This window comes from Chlamydotis macqueenii, chromosome 1 (assembly GCF_036417535.1).
Source record: "Chlamydotis macqueenii isolate bChlMac1 chromosome 1, bChlMac1.mat, whole genome shotgun sequence".
Lineage (NCBI taxonomy): Eukaryota > Metazoa > Chordata > Aves > Otidiformes > Otididae > Chlamydotis > Chlamydotis macqueenii.
This window is the reverse complement of record NC_141556.1, coordinates 101,146,381-101,166,715: the sequence shown is the minus strand read 5'-3', so window position 1 is coordinate 101,166,715 and position 20,335 is coordinate 101,146,381. Positions and strand designations below refer to the sequence as shown.

At 38.8% G+C, this 20,335-nt stretch overlaps 1 protein-coding gene across 2 annotated transcripts in view; it reads left to right on the top strand.

Moving 5' to 3' along the window:
* The first annotated feature begins 7,198 nt into the window (after nucleotides 1-7,198).
* GABRR3 (gamma-aminobutyric acid type A receptor subunit rho3) overlaps nucleotides 7,199-20,335 on the top strand; it is a 30,793-nt gene continuing 17,656 nt past the window's right edge. For both annotated transcript variants that reach the window (XM_086772019.1, XM_010115266.2), the window contains exons 1-2: nucleotides 7,199-7,668; nucleotides 14,708-14,820. In XM_086772019.1, the coding sequence (XP_086628145.1) occupies nucleotides 7,541-7,668; nucleotides 14,708-14,820 (241 nt within the window). In that variant the 5' untranslated portion in view covers nucleotides 7,199-7,540. The remainder of the gene's footprint in view (nucleotides 7,669-14,707; nucleotides 14,821-20,335) is intronic.

Below are 20,335 nucleotides of genomic sequence, written 5' to 3'. Positions count from 1 at the left end.
TACTATTTGGGTTTGTGTACATTCTTATTGGCTTCACCCGTCAGTCACAATAAGGTAATAGACCTACTGAATATCTGCATCACCCTGTCTTTCAGTAGACAGTGTGAGACATTTGGACAGGAAAGGAAGACTCTTCCTTCACTGAAAACTGTGATCAGCAGTATCACCATTCTTATCATCTTGTGAGACAGCCTGGCTTGAGGGTCTGGTGACTGGGGGAGCGACTTGCCAGCACATGGAAGTTTTCCACAGACGGAATAAACCTTTCTCTCTTCCTACTTCCATCCTGGTAATTTCTACCTTGATTTAAGATTTTTTAATTGAAATTATGGGAAGAAACAGTTCTTACCAGGAACAGACATTTTCACATATCAAGCAAATTTAAAACTAACTTTCACTGCTCCTGTCCATCACTCAGCTTCTCTCTCCTTCAAGATTTTGTTAATGCCCAAGTGCCAAAAGTGTGTGAAAGAGAAATTGAAGAAACTCAACAGTAGCATTACCTGTAAATTCTCCAGGGAAACATTCTTGTGGTATACTTAGATGATGCTTCTTGGAATTATTGTTTCTGCAGCACACCAACATTAATTTATTTATTTTTAACAGTTGCTTTATTTCAAAAATTGCTGTCTTGGTTTAACCCCAGCCAGCAACTAAGAATCACACAGCTGCTCGCTCACTCCCCCTGACGGGAATAGGGAAGAGAATCAGCAGAGTAAAACAGTTTAATAGGTAAAGCAAAAGCTGCGCGCACCAATGTGCAAACCAAACCAAAGCAAACCAAGAAATTAATTCACTACTTCCCATCAGCAAGCAGGTGTTCAGATATCTCCGGGAAAGCAGGGCTCCATCACGTGTACTTGGCAAGACAAGCGCCGTCTCTCTGAAAGTCCCCTCTTCCTTCTTCTTCACCCAACTTTATATGCTGAGCATAACATCATATGGTACAGAATATCCCTTCGGTCAGTTGGGGTCAGCTGTCCAAGCTGTGTCACCTCCCAACTTCGTGTGCACCCCCAGCCTACTCACTGGTAGGGTGGTGTGAGAGGCAGAAAAGGCCTTGACTCTGTGTAAGCGCTGCTCAGCAGTAATCAGAACATCCCTGTCTTATCAGTACTGTTTCCAGCACAAATCCAAAACACAGCCCCATACCATTTACTATGAAGAAAATTAACTCCATCCCAGACAAACCCAGCACAATTTCTTATTCCCTCTGTTTCTCTATGTGTCTGTCTCTGCCCTTTGCCCATTCTACCTTGCAAGATATCCAAATATGTATAAAAAACCCAGCATTTTTTCATTCATTGACAGAAAATGTGAATTGTTCAAATTTGTATTTGTTTAGAAATACATTCTTTTGGCAGCCACTAGGAAAGGCAGCCACTTAGAAGACCCAGATATGGGTACCCCCTACTAAGTCTTAAGTATATAAAACTTAATTACATATTTACTTAAGAATACAATTTGGGTAGTTCAAATTGGCTTCCAAATTTGAAGTAAGCACCTGCTCTGTGATGTTAACGTGTTTTTCTGGAAGTTGTCAAAGAGAAAGAAAATTCTGGAAAACAGCGATACTGAATTGTGCCTGATGGCTTATGAAGCTGTCTTATGACCAATAGAGATCAGACTTTAATCAATAAATCTGTTTCTGTTTTGACTGTAAAATGAAAAAAGTTTGCGGTGCCAAAGCTGAAAGGCACATTTTTTTTCCACTGTTCAACAATTTTTTTTCCTCCTCATGTTCACTGGTGACAGAAAAGGAGTTTTGTAGAGATGCAATACACTTCATAAATTAGTTCCCATTGGAGATACTGTTGACTCCTGGAAAACAAACTGGGTATGTTCTGATATCCCTTTTTTAGAAAATGCCTAACAAACATCAGCATGGCAGCAAGAAAAGACTAAACACAGTTGCTGAATTGTTTTGTTTCCATCTGTGAGGGAAATGAGCCAAAAGAACTTCAGATAGCAGTCCTAACTGCTACTGGTTAGCACTGCTGAGAGACAGTGGTATTTGCCAGACTGCCAAGAAAGAAAGAAAGAAAAAAAATCTGATTCTGTGTATATTGCTTTTTGGATTGAAGCTCAGTGTTCAGGCCATACAGATGGCAAACTAGCTTACTTCTTGGGGATACACCATGCTGTTGCAAACCTTCGTTTTCTGTGAAGTGCTCAGGCTTATGTGTCATCTGCTTGATCTTCCCTCACTCGTGAAAGATGCTAAAAGATTTTTAAAGAAATATATCCTACAGACATAAAGAAGCAAACTCTAGAAAACCCTTCTGGAAGAAGAGGGACACAAATACAGGAGTAGGATAGCTATGACTATCTATTTTGTATGTCTCCTAGTGGCTTCTGAGTTCATGTTATTTCCCAGTTGTGCTTCAGAGTTTAGATTACAAATCTGAGCTTTATCTTTACTACTAGTGGGAACATTTGAGGGGTTGGAATAGTGGAATAACTTCAGATCTGTGGCTGGATGAGCTGTCAGAACAGAGAAGTTCTTAGGAAAATGTGCTCAAGACTGTGCGTTTAACATGCTAAAGCAGTTGTGAGGTAAGCCAGACTTTACAGGGCATCAGAACCAGGACCAAACTCCTGGGCTCAGTCTGGATACAGGTGGTATGTGTGCAGACTGTACCTGGTGTGCATCTATAGTTTCTTTTCCTTCTCAGTAGGCTTTGTCTAGTGTCAGCAATACTTCCTTTGATGATATGAGAATTCCACAGACAGTGAAATGTTAAGAAAACATAAGAAACATTAAGTCCAGAACCATAATTTCACAATAAATTTGTACTTGGGCTGCAAAAATTTTACACCCTATAAAAGGGAGAAAAAAAAAGTCAAGATTTTCTATTTACAGTAAAACTAAACACTCATTGGAAAATATGTGTACATTCTTCAGTATTATTGCTGTTTTTCCTATGGCCTAGCAGAAATTAAGGGTACAGTTTCAAGGTTGGCTTAAGCCAGTCTAGCTGTGTGTCACCACAGAGATAAGCAAGTCCTCCCTCCCACACTGCTGCCCATTCCTTTAGCAACTGGCTGAACAGTTGCTGATGGTGAAGCAAGGGTAGCAAGTAGTAGTGCACTGCAGGGATGACGGGGAGGACAGTGTTTCAGCAATAGCCCAATAGTTCTGTTTAAGCTGGTTGTAAACCCCAGGGTAAGAGTCCATCCCAGTAAGCACCATGCAAAAATCTTGCACAGATTTTGAGCTGAGCTGTGGGTTTTGCTGGCTTTTGAATTCTTTTCTGTTTTAGTACTTTGCAGTCCTTATGTGCCCAGTTTGTTACCTCAGACTATTTGGAGCAGTAAGGAATGTTCACTTGCCACCCCTGCTAAGAGACATGGTAAAGAGCAGGACCATAAAAGCTGGGTCTCACTGCAAGTGTTAAATAAAGCACTTCATCCGTTCTGAGATCTGCAAACTGGAATCAAAAGGCTCAGTCTCTGCTTTATCTCACTTCATCTCCTCAGCAGACATGAATGGATTGCTTATTCTGGAAACGTTGCTCTTCATCTGTGTTAATATAAGCAGGACAAAGTGTCTTTAAATTCTGACCAGTATTATTGCATTCACACTCTCACAGTCACTGTGCTGGTTAATCTGCTCTCTATGATTTGCTGGTTGTTTATCAGAAATGAGTGTCTCTTAGGAGATTCTTAGGAATGTTTTTTTTTTCCCTTGTGTTTCATTCTCCAGTTAGGAATCTAAAGAATACATTCCAGGTAAGTCTAGGCTCCCCATTTCACATTGCATTTCTTCTCAGTCTTGTGCAACTAATTTTCAGGTTGTTAAGTGCTAGTGTGCTATGGTGTTTCAGCTCCATATGTTTAAAATGGACTTTAGATGTGCTCAGATTTTCTGCAAAATTCTGGCCTCTGAAATGTCTCTTCATCCCTGGTGTTTTTCTGTTCTTGTTTTTATAATAGCTGATGTCAATTTGCTTTGCTTTGTGATCTGTGATGGAGAGGGGTCTGTAGTTCCAGCCTGTAATTACCTGAAAATATGTATTATTTTGCACACTAAAAGAAGGCATCTCATTTTTAAATACTAGGTAGTGTTTACTTTGTTTATTTTGCTCGCTTGTTTGTTTGTTTGTAAACAGAGCTTATGCACTGTTACCATGCACTGGTTTTTGTCCTTGAAAGATAAGCATTTCAAGCTTTTCATGGGCTATAGAGAAGGGATAATTTTAAAGAAATATTTTAATGGTAACAAAAAGACAATGTTCTAACTCTGTTAAACACAAGGACTTATCAATGACTCGCCCAATACAAAGTGTATTATCTTGTCTTTATTCTTCTGCAAAGACAGGGCCTTTTAGAATTTATTACTAACAAATGCATAGGAGATTAACCTGTTTTCTTAATGGTAATTTATAATGATATTATAATCTGCTCTGTGTAACGCTCTCTTACCCAGAGGAAATGAAAACAACTCTAGTATGAGGAAACCCTATTGCTGCGGGTGACACCTAGTTGCCCTCACTGATATTAACGCACCAGTTAATAGAAGCGTTCACCATTTCACTCTGCAGGAGTCCCTCCTGAAGGCTTTGTGTGTGTGGGCTGGACAATTAGTTTCTGGAAATACACCATAGCCAAGGACTAGCTAAGGGTAGTGCTTAGATTTTCAGTGTGCCTAGGCAAGGCCCTTCAAGGTAGTATTTAGTGTTGTGACATGAACAGCGTGAAGGTGGTGGAATATGTCAGTGCACTCAGCCTTTTTTTTTTTTTTTTTTAACTAAAGCTGATTTTAGTGGGGGCAGTCAAAAGGACATTGAGCATGTTTTGGAAATCCTCCATGGAGCAGTCTTTTCAGCACCACAGCTTAGTGGTAAAGTTCTTGCCACAGCCAGGAATAATAAAACAGTGGGGTGCTGAGAGCTGAATGAAAACAAAATATAATTGCCTCTTCCTGTGTTAAAGACTCCCGTCTTGGCTGATGTGCCTTCTGGAGGGAGGGGCGTCCATATGCAACTTGGCCAGGGGCACGCCAGTCATTCTGCAAAGACAACTTGTTTGTCTTTGCGATCTCCCTAGAGCAGGGGTTCTAAGCACTCCCTTTTCCAGCTGGGAAACAAATACACAAAGCAATTTTTACTAAGTAATTTGTAATGAACTCTTTTGACTTCCTTGAGGTCAGCACACAAAGTCAACATATTTATGCATTAGCATGACATGATCTAACCTCAGGTGCCCTTCAGAGGTCTTGGTGGATAACCTCAGCACCCAGAACATCCTCTCCTTCCCCATTTCATGTCTCCTGCTTAGTGAGGATAACAGCTAGCAGTTCCTGCTAAGGATGATGTTAACATCTAAAATACGACTTTCCCAAAAGTCGTGGAAACAATGTGGATGATTACTATTAGCAGAGAAGACAGTACATATATACACGTTGTTATTCCGTTGTAGTTGAGGAAAATGGTTGGAAATGAGTTAACACTGATGAATATGCAGATAGCTGAACATGCCGAAATGTGGTAACACGCTTACCATACAGCCTGCAGTGCAGTTAGCTTTTTATGTGATTTGCTACTGTTGCTGCTCCTCTTGGGCCTATGCTTGGGTGTGGAAAGAGAAGGGTCCAAAGCCTCTTGGATCTTCTCTTATATGTAATTTAATCAGGTGTGATGATACTTTGATATATATATCTGTAGGCTGGATGAGACTAGACAACTTAACCAGACTGGCTCAGGAACAAGTATTATCTCTACCTGGAATAAATTCTCATTAGAGTTGTTTGTTTGTTTTTCCCTTTTACACTCAAATGACAGTGCAAATCAATGGAACCTGTTAAAAGTCTGGTTAATTACAACTTTTATTTACCTTCTTCAGAAACTCTGCCCTGGGATTACATCAGAACTTCTGGAAGCACTATCTGACTGTCACTGGGTCAGGCTACAGATGATCTTCCTTACGTTTGCTGAACAGGAAAGGATTAAATTATGAACAATGTAGAATGAAATGGGCAATAGGGTTAAAAGCCTTTGATCTAGGCCACCAAACTATTCAATCTAACACTATTAAAATTTTATGCATGGTTGGGGAGGAATTTTTTTTTTTTTTAAGACACAGGCAGATAGCTGTTCAAATCCAAATGGCAAAAGCAGTGTGAATTAGCTGTCGTTTGCTAACCTCCTCCTGGAAATCATTTGCATCTGAGAATTATTTCTTAGCCCAAATGAAGTTAGTTGGAAATCTCAAGGAACTTCTGAGGAGGCAGATGTCTGCATCACAGAATTATTATCCCAATGTGTTGGATGTTAACAGTCTCAGCAGACACAGTATTGGGTTTGTTTTCATTCCTCTGTTTGTTTGCCTTACTTGGGAAGAAGCCTGCTGCTGAGAGATCTGAGTTACTTCTACATCTGTTAGATAGGGGTTGGGTATTTTCATTTCCCTAACTTTCAATCTCATACCTCTAACTTTCTAGATAAAGAAAAATAAACATGTGCTGTTGATTTTGATAATTACTGAACTTGCTGATGGCTTGCAAAGGATAAATTTGACTGTGTCAGCTAAGAAGGTGTGTCCAGCATTGCCCAGTTTTAAGCCCATAAGAAATCTTATCACCTTTCACAGGAGAAGCAGGCATGCTCAATTTATTGCTTACGCAACATTTTGTTAATAAAATGTTTCGCAATTCAATCTGCTATTGAAGAGGCAGGGCAGGCTGAATGAAATAAAGATAAAATTAGGAGTGGTAGAAGAATACTGGATCTTAGACATGCACATACCTTGTAAATTTAGAGTAAATTAAATAGATAGCTACTGAGCTTAGTAAAAGAAAAAAAAACCCAAAAGATTGTTGGTATTCCCTAATGTTAATGTGGAATATTGAAGCAAGACTTCATTTTTAGTTTGGACTTGTTCCATGATATTGTGCTGTTCAAAAGCAGTTTGGTATCTACAGACAAAATGCTTGCTACCGCAGATCACAGAAACAGAAATTATGTTAATGGTTGGGAAGACAATACAATGTAGACGGTTAATGAAAGAGCTTGATAGGTACAGAAAATTATTTTAAGCAGATACACACATACATAGAAAGCAAGATTAATTTAGAGACCTTTATCATTAAAGCAGATTTTTGTATGGTTTTGTGTGGGGTTTAAGGGGGATTAAATGTTTGACATCACTTTGCCTGCGCAGGCTATGTTGAAGAGGTTACTGAGCGGTTGATGGAGAATTCAAATACACGCCTATGCTGAAAGAGTGGAAGCAATGGATCAGACTGCAGCCTGGCCAAATAAATTGCTGTATCCACTATTTTTCTAAAAGCAAGGTGCTTCTGGTTTGACAGCAGATGCCGCAGGGATGTAGACCTGAAGGAATTTTTATGATTTGCCAAAATATGAGGGGAACTTGGCGAGGGTATCAGAACGGGGATGCCCCTGTCTTCTGTCTTCAGTGATGCCTTGTTTCACGTGCATCCTTTGTATGCTATGCTATTTCTAAACAGTAAAACCACTAAAAATAAAAAGTCAGCAAAGTGGATTGGCTGATCAGGTGCATTTCTCTCTTGGAAGAGATGGTCCTGGTCATGAAACTTCTGTTTCTCACCTGCCTGTGGCCGACAGCAGTGCTACACAGTTCTCAAAGTCAGCATCACCATCTTCATCATCGGCAACAATTCTCATTCTTAAGAAAGCATAACAGGTAAGCAATATACTCTTTCTATCTGTGTTCATCTGATAAACTGTCTGATAAACTGTTGCTGTCAGCAACCTTTCAATGCACCCTTTTTGATCACTGTCCTTTTTTTTTTTCCAGTTTCTGGCTTTATAGTATGCATAGTATTGATAGGGTGTTCCCAAAATAGAAATGGTGAACTATTAATTAATTTTTCATAACCAGACATTTCATATTGTGATTTCATGAATGCTTCATATGTATGCAGGTATATACACGCTCACACACAGCTCTTTTAACTTGTGTGATACTAGACTACTATTGTGATGTACCAGGTGTTCTTGTCCTCTCACTCCCATTGCAAGAAGCAGAAACGCCATCCAAAGTTCTATGCCAATGTTATAAAGTTAATTCCATTACCTAGACAGCAGAGTAGCTACACTATCAAGATACAGAAGACATTTTTATGGCACTAAATGAGGTGAATTGTACCTTATTTGTAGTGATGACAGAGTGTGTTCCCTTTCTGGAATATACTTATGCCTTTAGACATTGAAGATTTTCTCTGTTCTTAGCCTTTCCAATCACCTACCTAGTTTAAAATGAATAATGATACAAAGGTTTTAACGTATAAGTTTCTGTGCAAAGTGTTAGTAATTTTTCCCACAAATGCAATTTCCTATCTGCCATGTGAGGTGTCTGAATGCGTTTCCAGATTAATCTAATAGTATGTGAACAGACCAATGACTGCTGGTGAAAATCCAAGCAAATTATCTGTTGGGAGACAGGAGAAATTGTAATAAGTAGCTCTATTTAAGGAAGGTCAAGGCATACAATAGTTACATTTTTCTAGGTACTTGGCCTCCTATTAAAATGGGCAGGGGAGCTCATAGTTTATTCATACAATATCACATATCGAGGAAAAGTAACAAGTGGACTCCTCTGATATGTTTAAGCTGTTTTTTTTTTTTTTCAAGTTACATGCTTTGTAGCAGGTATATAGCTGTTTACCTTCTGTATCACTTCTTATGTGATAATCCAGCAGTGACATGTCTCTGAATCCCAACATGTCTTGATAAAATCACATTTAAGCAATGCAAGGCAACAGATATCCCAGTGACACAATGGAAGTGCCTGGAGATGCTCTATTGCTCAGTACATCTGGATTTCAATTTGAGGTCATAGGTTCAAGTTTGGTCTAAGCCAAAAGCTCAGGAAAAGAATGGCTATTCATCTGACAGTTTCAAACTCACTGGCAGTTTTGGAGTGGGTGCTGGTGCACAATTATTTATAATAACAAAACAAAATAAACAGAACTAGCCCTAATATCAATATAAGGTCTGATCTGATGCTTTGCTAGTCTCAGGAAGCAGTAAAGAATCAAATGAAAACAGAATAAAATGTCTTCTTATGGCTGTAGTGGTAAAGAACATCTATTTTAAGCTCAGCTGATACACTTTTTTCAGTGGTAAAAGGGAAGCGTATGCTACAGTTTGCACTTATTCTGTTCTGCAATAGCTGAGAGGAGTTGCTCCATCACTGACATAAAATATCACAAAGCAGGAGAGAAGCTTGATGGTAGGAGACAGCATATTCTGTGGCATCCAGCCAGACACCCTTTGCTGACCTCTTGCAGCAGTAACAATACTAGCACAGTGTCCTCTCCATCTTCACAGATCTTTACTAATACGTACAAATGGGTCCATGTGACTATCATGTGAGACAGGCAGAAGTGTGTTAGCAGAAAGGAAGAATAGGAAGAAGGAAGAATGCTAGGACTGCATTCTCAGCTGATGCTGACTGGTGTAGCAGTTTTCTTTACACAAGGCAATGCTTTGGCCTTCCATGTCTTCATTTCCTAGGTCCTAGTGATTTGGAACTGGGAAAAAGACTGCAGAATCAGAGCCTCAGAAGATCCCAAAGCTTAACAGCTGCAAATCAGCTTTTTTTTTTTTTTTTTTTTTGTGGAAAGGACCCAAATAAGTTTAATTTCTCTTTGTTTGATTCTCTGTTTTTGTTCTAAAGGCAGAATTATCCTCCAGCACATTGCAACAGGGTCTGACTTTGCAGCAGCCTCTTTTTCTTTCTGGGGAAAAACCTTTCAGCCAGCACTAGGGTTATTAGGGACACAGCTGACAGATGGCCTTGGTTAAATAGGTGGCCTTTTAAAAAGAATCCCATGTGAAAATGTTACTTAACCTACAAGTTCCACTGTTTTAATAGAGTAACCCAATTCTCCCTCCCAAGCTATTTGTTTGCATTCTCTTGTAAAGAAGATTTTAAAGCATTAACCAAAAGTACATGAGAAAGAGATTATTCTCATGGTCCATTTCCTACAGCAAAGAAAAAAACATTTGACTGTCAGAATATTAGGCTTTTTGACAGTACCCGTTGATGATGTTACTGAACAGTTAGAAATGCTTTTTCATGTGTGTGAGAGAAAGAATGGTACAATTTTGATTATCGCATTTATCTAGGCTTCAAGATTCGATAAATGTGTTAAAGTGTTTAAGACATCACACTGCTGTATGAGTCCACAGACTCCCCTGGGAATAAGATTTCTGTAACTTCTGCCTTTTGGGCTTGTTTAATTTGGTAGTAGCTGGAGCATCTTGGGGACGTAGCACTGGAAAGAAGCTTACGGCCATTAAATCTAGGGTGGTTTTTTTTTTCATAAAAGGGTCCTTCATAGTATTCTTTGCATAAACTTACCTCGTTTCATTTTGAATATGATGATTTTTTTTCCCCTACTACCTCCATACTGGAGCAATAAAAGAAGTGTGGTGTCTTGGAAACTAAATTAGTGTAACCGAAATTAAAACCTCTCCTAACTATCCTTCATAAGACATGACTTACAGATTTTTCAAAATCTGTCATGATGAAGATGGTGCTGGAAACATGTTTATATCTCTCTGAGTACCCAGAGGTGCTTCTGTCTTCCTCCAGTCATGAAAACAGAAAAACAGCCACGCAGGATCTTCACAAAGGTTCACGTACTATAGTGATGTGTTTCCAACAAGGGCTGTAAGCACAAGTTTGGAAGAATAAGGACAGGGCAAACAAATAAGATATCTCCCCCTAATACTTCCCCCATATCCACTCACCAGGTTTCCCTCAGAGACTTCCTGTGTTGGATGTAATTTCTGCAGAGTTAGTGACCTTCAGTCATGAATTTCTTTTCCATGAACTTATCCAATTTCTCCACGAACCAGCATAAACCTTTGATAGCCTGGTAAGTTAAAGACAACCAGGTGGGATGCTAACCACATCAATCCCATGAATGCCACTGGTTATGGAACTACACCGATGGCATTATGTTGTTAAATGCTTTAACCAAAAATGATCCAATTGCCCTTGAACAGACCTTTGACATTTCACTTGCTATTGGGTATTCAAGGTTAGGTAGGAGCAGCTAAATTTGTCTTTAAAAGCCTGCCACATATTTGTCCATTGCAAAGAATTCTGAATTGGTTGCTTTGGTTTTGTAGGCAGTGACTAACTGCTCTTTGAGAGCTCTCTCAGATACCAAGGCATTTAGCCATGGGTCTATCTAAGAGTATTGGGTAGTGAAGAGTTCAAAGAGTATATCTATCTCACTTTTTTTTCATCCAAAAAGCTAGTGCTTCCTTTAACTTCCTATAGAAGTACCAGCAGGAGTGTCTTCCCTATGTGATCTGAAACATTTCTCCTGCTTTTTATGACCTCTGTTGGAATGTAATTCTAGATTACCATTTCATTTCGTAATGTAAAATATTGCCTGGAATACAGCTGTGGAAAGCAGAGTTATTATAACTGGAAGCAGTAGTTTCTTGAGCGTGTGCCTCACTGTGACCAACAAACTTGTATTTATTATTGCCCAGATCTATGCCAGTATGAAGCCATCTGTCAGAGTTCCCTTTAGTACTGCTACCTCATGTACGTAAAGAGAGATTTCTTTTCCTTAGTTGCATGTATCTGCTGATGATTTCACAAAAATTTCTTCAAGGAAAGGGTTGTCAAGCATTGGAACAGGCTGCCCAGGAAAGTGGTGGAGTCGCCATCCCTGGAGGTATTTAAAAGACGTGTAGACGTGGTGCTTAGTGACATGGTTTAGTGGTGGAGTTGGCAGTGTTAGGTTAATGGTTGGACTCCATGATCTTAAAGGTCTTTTCCAACCTAAACAATTCTATGATTCTGTGTGGGCTTTTCTTCTCAAACACCACAGCCTGACATTTGCCATACAATGAACATACTGAATCAATGACTGCATTTAGACTCATAGATTATGGTGTGCTGGCCAAAGCTGCGTGATAAAGATACTAGGGTGCCAGGCCACTGACATATAATCTGTGTCTTTGCTGTGCTTCTGTAAGAATGAAAAGTACATCTTGACTGACCTTGGGAAGCTTTTCTGAGACACAGGCTGTTTAAATGTGTCTCTTCTGCTTTTTAATGGAATTGGTGCCATGGGAAGGAGCACTCAAGAAAACATCTGCTGATGATTTCACAATGCTGTGGTGCTGACCAATAGTTAGATACAGTTAGCATTTCTTGGGAATAAACAAATACATACATATGACTCCCTTTGAATCATCAGTTAAACAACTGTAATGCTGCAGTGAGGACAATTTAATACTGTAACTCTTAGCCAAGGAGCAACATCTGGAGTCCAGATGCTGATGTTAAAGGAATACCTGCTAGAGAACACTTCTTAGCCTTGAGTGGGGGAAGCAGTCAAGAAGGAGAAAAAATATGAAGCAGAAGTGTATTATTTTTTAATTATTTTAGAAATTTTTATGTAATTAGAAATTTCTGAGTTTTGGTACCTTTACACATGCAATGTTACCAGTGTCCATGAAATTAATTCCACATACCATGACCATGTATCTCTGCATGTAAGCCTATTTTCCTTTACAATTAAAAAATATGTTCTGCCAAAGGAACGTATTGAAGAAAAGATGTAGTGTGTTTGTAATGAAAGTGCTGTTCTGACCCCTGAAAGATCTTGCCTATCCTGAACAACCACTTTTCATAGTAGCTAGAAATAATTATAGATACTTCACCATTTGTATCTAAAACATCAGCTTGAAGAGGCTGTTCAAGTAAGTGGGCACAAAAGATGCTTTTCATATAGGCAGCATTTCTGTTTATTTTGTCCTCATCCAGGAAAACAGAAGGAATATCAAAATCCCATAACATCTCTTCTCCTCAGTGTCTCATTAAGAAAAAAAATCCTGACCTGGTAGCTTACGTTTTGCCTCTGGTGACCAGGGAAAATCTTCCTCAGTCACATATTTGCTTCTAGCAAGAAGTTGTAACAGATGTATCATTGTTTTAGCCTGCTTTTTCCAGTGAAATCACTGGATCATCAAACAGGTATTTTCCTTGGCACATCCGATGACAAATAACTTAATGTTTCCAAACTGTAGTAGCTGTGCCATGGCATTCTGAACATAATTAATCATTTTTTCTTCTGCTGATTCCCAAGCAGCAGAATTTTCTTGTATACCTATCACAGAGCATTGCAGGTGTTCAGTTCTGCTAGCCATTCTACTCTGATACAGGCTTGCTCTGTGGTGATTTTAATTCTCTGAACCACGGGGTTTCATTTTAGCTTCCACATAATTTTCATACTTAGAAAACTAAAGTCTATATTTGAAATGCCTGATGGATGTTCTGATTGCACTAACAATTTGATTCAGACAATGCTGCCAGAGACATTCAAGAATACTCAGGTAAATTAATGTGGTCAGGCCCAACAGTTCTGAATAGCCCAGCAGCAGCCTCAGCATTGCTGTAATGCAGCATTTTAAAAAGTAATTTATTGGGCTTCATTATTAAGAAAAAAATGAAGAAAGGAGAAAAAACCCAAGTAAATACACGTGGATACCTTATCCTAAGCTATTCTATACCTCGTCTTCAGCACTGTTTGACTACAGGGCAAATCTTCAGAACAGATTTCTATCTAAAGTAACAATTAGAGTTACTGGCAGCAAAGTCCCGGAGAATCACAGAAGGCATGAAAGAAAGGATGCCTAGGGAGAGTTCCTTGCCTGTGGCAAAGCAGCTGTATTTAAGTCATTCCTACAGATATATGTCTAACCTATTCTTAAATAGCCCGAGTGAAAGGAGTCTCAAAACCTGCCCAAGCAATATGTTCCCATGTTTCACTGTTCTCACCATGAGAAAGGTTTTCCTGATGCGTACCGTAGATCTCCCTAGTTGCCATTGCTTATCCTACTGGAGAGTGGACATGGAGCAAAGGGCCATGTAAGAGCTCATGATGTGTTCTGAAGACTGTGATTTGTTCCCTCAGTCTTCTTCCTCTAAATTAAACCTACCGAGCTTCTTACAATCTTCCCATGCCTTTCCTGAAATAAGGGCCCAAAGCCAGGCATAATTCTGCAGCTAAGGTATGGCTAGTGCCGTTATTACTTGTGGCCAGCCAGTTAAAGCAGGACATGCAACAAGGAGTGGAAACTTAAGGAGACAGCATAGCATTTTTCTTATGTGTCCCCCAGCTTGGGGGGGAATAACTTGGCCAAATCTGAGTTATATTTAAGAGCATCTCAAAAAACAAGTCCCTGGATCCAGCACCATCAGTTTCTCAGTCCTTCTGAAAAATTATTCACTCATTTGAGCTCCCAGGAAAAAAAAAATTATAATAAAAAGTATAATTGTCTTTGTAATGTATGAAGTGGTTTAAAACCACAGATACATGGTGTAATTTCCTAGACTGAATTGCAAGTGGTTATGTGAATAATAACATTTTTTTTCAAACAGCTATAATCTCTTATATAACGATAGATACAATTTCTGAGGGGAACAGAAGAAGAGCTAGATGTTTTTCCTGGGACTTTTTATATACAATTGGTGTTCCTTGTGGACATAGGCACCTTCATACCTGATTTCCCTACCTTTTTGAATATATCTTCATCCAACTTTATCAGCACAGTTGTTTCCCTTATTATACCAGACTCAACTGTCCAGTATTCTCAAGTCTCTGCTTCATTTAACTAGCACTCTGAATGTCAAGCAGAAAAAAAACCTGAAGTGTCTTACTTTTTTTTTTTTTTTTTTAACATAGCAAGCGAGAAATTAAAATGAGGAAACTTGACAGCACAAAAGTACGACCACTTAAATCTGAGCAACTTCTTCGCATAGAGGACCATGACTTTGCACTGAGACCTGGATTTGGAGGTAAGCAGCACATGCCTGCGCTGTGCTGGTTAATAGTTTGTCCTCTCTCTGGAAGTTTACTTAAACTCTGTCCAGCAGTGTCACTTAAAATTGAATGACAGACTTAATTGCAGCTCACCTATTTCGTTGTACTCCAGGAAATAAAGAAATAAGAAATCCAAAAATACTTGAAGGCAAGGGACTTTTTTTTTTGTGTTTAGTTTAGGAGAAATGGTTCAAATTGTCTCCTTTTCAGAACTAATTAAAAATACACCATTAGAATAAGATTATTTGAGAACAGTGATTAAGGTATCCCTGTAAACTGCATAGTCTAGCAGCAATTAGCAAATTACTTAGTCATCAAATTTGTTTCGAGAGATTGAAATGAACCATCAATTCCAAAATCTATTTGCTCTGTACAAAATTTTAAAACTACCCACAGGCCTTCAGTTTATTACCATGTCGTTTCCATGTTGTTGGGCACTATGATGATTATTTCTTCGTTTAACTAAATTGCATGTGGATAAAGGGACTATTCAATGGGATGTTCAGAGTTTGGACTCAATTTTGACTCTCCTTCATGAAAGGTAAAATGGGAAAGCTGCCCCACTAATAAGCTTTGTCTGAGCCTTTGCCTCACCACTTCCATGTTGATGATTCATGAAAATAGACTGAACTTTCTGGATTATGAAGCCAAAATAAAATACATGAGGACCAATAATCAGCTGTGTAAACTAACATAATTCTTGGAGGCTAGCTGAAGTCTGTGGAGTTATTCTTGTTGACATCAGCTGCTGGGACCTGGGGCCTGGCAAGCATGCCAGGAGGGAGACGTGGGGTAAGAAGTGCCTCTCTGGATGCAATGGGAGAATGTGAAAGAGTTTCTTGTTACCCTAGAATTTCTGTCTTGTCAGAGAGCAAAAATCTTGCCTGATTTGAACAATAGTTGAGATATGTCTGTTTCTTGGCAACAAAAGTTAGGATTACCTCTTGCCTAATACCTATCTAGTCTGATATCTGTTAAGACTAACAGATATCTTGTTACCACCTTCTTTGCCACACAAGGAATTTAAATTTTTGAGAGTGTCATCTCAGAAAGGAAGTAGCATTTCCATGAAAGCAAACAACAATTTGGGATATACTTTGTGACTGGATAAGCAATACTTATGATGTACATAAAAGCAGCTTTCAGAATACACGCTGTGACCTGGCAATTGTAATTTTCCACAGGCAGTGAGGATTTTTTTACACCCAGCAAATCTGTACCAGGCTTTTTCCCCTTGTCCTCTTATTTTCAGATGACTAGTCATAGAGCCCATTCAATTCCTTTGAAGCCAGCTGTAGTTTTTCCACTGACTTCATTGCACAGGCCTCTCAGTAATCACATTGCCATGGGTATGATTTCAGCTGTACTCCTGTCTTTCAGAAATAGCTTTCAGCAGAAGAGTGCATCAGCTTTGCTTCTCTTCTATCATCCACATGCTGTAAGTGGTAGAGGCACTTTTTTCAGTCGCATCCAATAGTTCACACACTTCCAAATTTTCAGACCTCTCTTAATATGTGGAATACTTATGTGTGAATCTCTCTAAGACTAAAACACAGATCCATTAACATTTTTACATTACACAGTGAAAAAAGTCAGCGAAATGAATGTTGATCCCAAATTTATACTCCATTATTCCTATCTTGCCATTGATTTCAGTGATAGAGTAGTAAAGAACAGTTTGGTTTTGACAAGAGGCAGGTTAATAAGGCAGCAGCAGAAAGTTAATACACAAGTGTATTAACTCATCAGAGGACAAAACTCACCAACTGAAACATGAATCTGAATGACATACCCAGAGTTACTGTATGACAGCAGAGGCAGAGTATGGGTTTCTCTGAAGAACGCTGATGATTAAGTGTACAGCAGAAGGAAACTTAGCTGGAGGAGAATGTGAAATTAGAGAGAAGCATTGCTACAGTCATTGCCACAGCAGTCACAGTCTAGCTCTGAACTGCATAAAGACTTACAGCACTGTGGCTTTATGTATTTAAAACAGCTGAAATTTTGGGTTTTTTTTTATCAAATCTAATCAAGCATTTCAGTACTGTGATTCATTAAGGACTTGTATCTGTTACATGCCACAGTGCATGATTTCGTCAGCTCAGCACAATGCATCAATTCACCATACTGATGGGAGAAGAAAAAAAGAACTAGGTCAAAACAGCTGGATGAAAAACAAGTATTTAAAATTATTCTTTACCTTTAGAAGAGGGACATTTTTTTTCCCTCTCCTATATCCCATTGCTATTTTCTGGACATGTCAGGGAGTTGGAATGACAGATTTTGTTAATCTGGCTCTGCTGTGCCCCCTTCCCTGAGAAGGTCAATCATCCTTTGAACTAGTTTGGGAGAAAAAGCAGCTGGAAAATTCATGCCGATTTGAATCTGCTGGAGATCCCTCAGTTCAGAGAACTCTTAAATCTAAATCTGGCTTGTTTGATTTCATTCAGCCCCACATATGCCAAGTAAATGAGGCAGAGTTTTTAGTATTTATAATTAAGTAACAAAGGAAAAAAACAGAGAGAGCACATGCTGAATTTGTTTTGTAAACTGAGCAAATATGCACAGGAAAAAACCTGGTGGAAATGAATGTAGAACTGTTTGCTACTGATGCTACCAGCTGCAGTGTTACTGGAAATAACTGTGACCTTGCTCACATAACTGGTTGCTTTCTCATGAAAGTATATAATTGCTCTGTGGAGGCAAGAGATCCTTTTTTTTTGACCAAATGGACACAACTCTGCTGTAATCTATGTGAGTGTATTTTGGCATTCTTCTGTTGCTTGTAATGCCATTCCAGCTGCACAATCACAATTTGACTCTCTGACTGCTGATTTTAAAATTTAGTCCTGACATTGTCCATTTATTAACAGATTAGAGATCAAAGTCTGAGAAGCATACTGTGTCAAGATGAAGCAGAACTAGCAATCTGCTAGCAAGCTGTTTCTACATTTTTGCTATAGAAAGGTTACTTTGTCTGCAGTTCATGATACAGTGAGGTTGAGTGAAGCAAATCAATAATTCAGTACATCCAAATGTTCTTTAAAACCTAAACTTTCATTGTTACATTGCACTTATTCCCCAAGCCAGGCTCTTGGGTTGTTGTTTGGGGCGGCCAAGGAGGTTGGGGTTTTTCTTCCTTTCCTGACTTTTTTTTGTTTGTTTTTTTTTTGTTTTGTTTTTGTTTCATTGTTGCCTTCTGTGTAATGTCATGGTCCTCTTTTGTTTGGAAGTCTCCAATAGATGGACCCCTGCTGATGCAAACAGATGTGGACCAGCATAGTGATTTGAGTAATTCCCCGAGACACTGGACTAGGAGCACAGATGTTTCCTTTGCTCAAACAGCTTTACCAACTGCACCAGTGAACATTGTAGGAATTATATTTAGTCCTTGCTACTTCCAGAAGCACTGATAAAGGCCAGCAGATGGGTATGTTAGGGGTCCTGCAATGGTATAATAACACCTGCCAATTCTCGTAAGGCTCTCTGTCTGTATGGGTCCTACCAAAGGAAACAAAAGACTGTTAGTAGACTCAGAGTCAGATCTTTTAATGACTTACATATCTTTGTACTACTATAGCCTAAAGTGCTTCAACTGATTTTTCAGTACCCCACTAAACTGATAATCTGTGAGAAGATAGCTTAAGTTTGGGCTAGAGAAAAAGTAAGAAATTAAATTATGTTACCAGCACTTCTTGGAATGGTCCTCCCCATGTTTTAAATTCAGTAATTACAGGCCAATATCAGACAATGAAGAGTCAATTCTAGCAGCTCAGATCTGTGGGCCACGGTGCAGGATGCCTTAGCAGCCAAAATTGTGTACATTGAGAGATGTGTTAGAGTGAATCCTTAGAAATCCTTTAAAGTTACTTTCTTTTCTACTAGACATCTATTTATCTATATTCTATTATTTTCTGAACTATCTTATTTCAAAATACTGGCAGAAGCCATTGGTGTGAGCTCTTGGTTTCCTGAGTTCTGTCTCCACTTAGTAAAAATTAACATTGCCTTTTTAAAAAAAATCTTAGACTAGCATATAGAGGAGGTCATTCTTTTATTCCTCTGTGCCTTTGTTTTCCCAACAGTAAGACCCTTCCACGCACTCTCTGAACTATTTGGCAATTTAGAGATTATAGAATGACATGATCATTATCCCTGTGTACATGCAAGTTCTCACTGTGTATATCTATATATAAGTATGACGACTTTATTTTTCTCTTATATTGTGTCTTAAGGACCTGTCACTTCCTATGCTAACACTATATTAGTTAAAGAAGTTTTAAAATTTATTATCTCTGCTTTGTCAATCAATATAGAGGATAATAACATTAGCAAGTACTAGAAATGATGGAAGAGAACATAGTAGTGTTAGGCTGGTCAAAAGGTCTTTCTGGGCAGTTTGCATCCCAATCTGCAATTAAGCATAATCTTATTTCCAAATTTTCAGAGGATCAGCGATCCTGCTCTTCCTTATGCTTCCTCCCTCCTCAAGTTAAATTAGTACCATTTAAATTAATCTGAAGGTAAAAGGGAGGAAAAAGGAAATAAAATAGGGCACAATCAGTGTTAAAAAAATGCTGCATTCTTAATAGCTCTCTGCCACCATATTGTTTTCTTTTCTACACCACAGACCTCTCTGAAAGGTCAGAAATATCTTCTCACTGTGATGGAGAAGACTCACTCTGATGAAAGTGGAATGGCTTTTCCTCATCTGTTACTGGAAGGAATAGCTGGGCTCCAGAACAGGAGGGAAATATTTTGGCAATTTGCCAAGACATCTAACAGGCTCCTTCTCCTGGATTTTTTTCTCCTACATTGCTATTTCTCCCATTCCAAGAGCTGGCTGCTGCTAATACCAGTCCACCTTCATTTCTCTCACGTAAATAAGAAAGAAACAAAACAGTAACAAGAAGAAAATACCATTACCAGTAATTCTTCTGTTTCACTCATTGCCAGAGGACAGTAAATACATCCACATAGCTTCACTTCCCTGGGGCTTGTTTATGTTTCTATCTGGTTTTCTTCCTCTACAGGCCCACAAGCCTTTTTTAGAACAAAGTACTCCTATAGCCCTTAATCCTTCCCGGTGTCTGTCTCCTACTGGGAGCTTTCTATAGACCTAGCATTTTTTCCAGCATGCCCTGTTACACAGCTAACTGAGATACGGTGGCTAGTTTTTCTAAATTCAACATTTATTTTATGAAATTTCAGGTGCAATCCACTGTATGTTTGAAGGTCTGACTATTATAAAAAGACTAAAGAATACACAAACCCAGTCGTGATTACTGTAGAAATTGATTCTAAAATGCTAAAAGGATATCCTTTTTACATAATGTCCTTTCTAAAAAGAGTATTATAGAATTTGCCTGCCATACTATCTATTAAAAAAAATTCCACGCTCATCAAGGAGTTCTTTTGCTGTGTTTAAACCTTTAAAATAAAAGACTGGAAATGGCTTGTGTGAAGATAAATCCATCTGAAAACAATTCT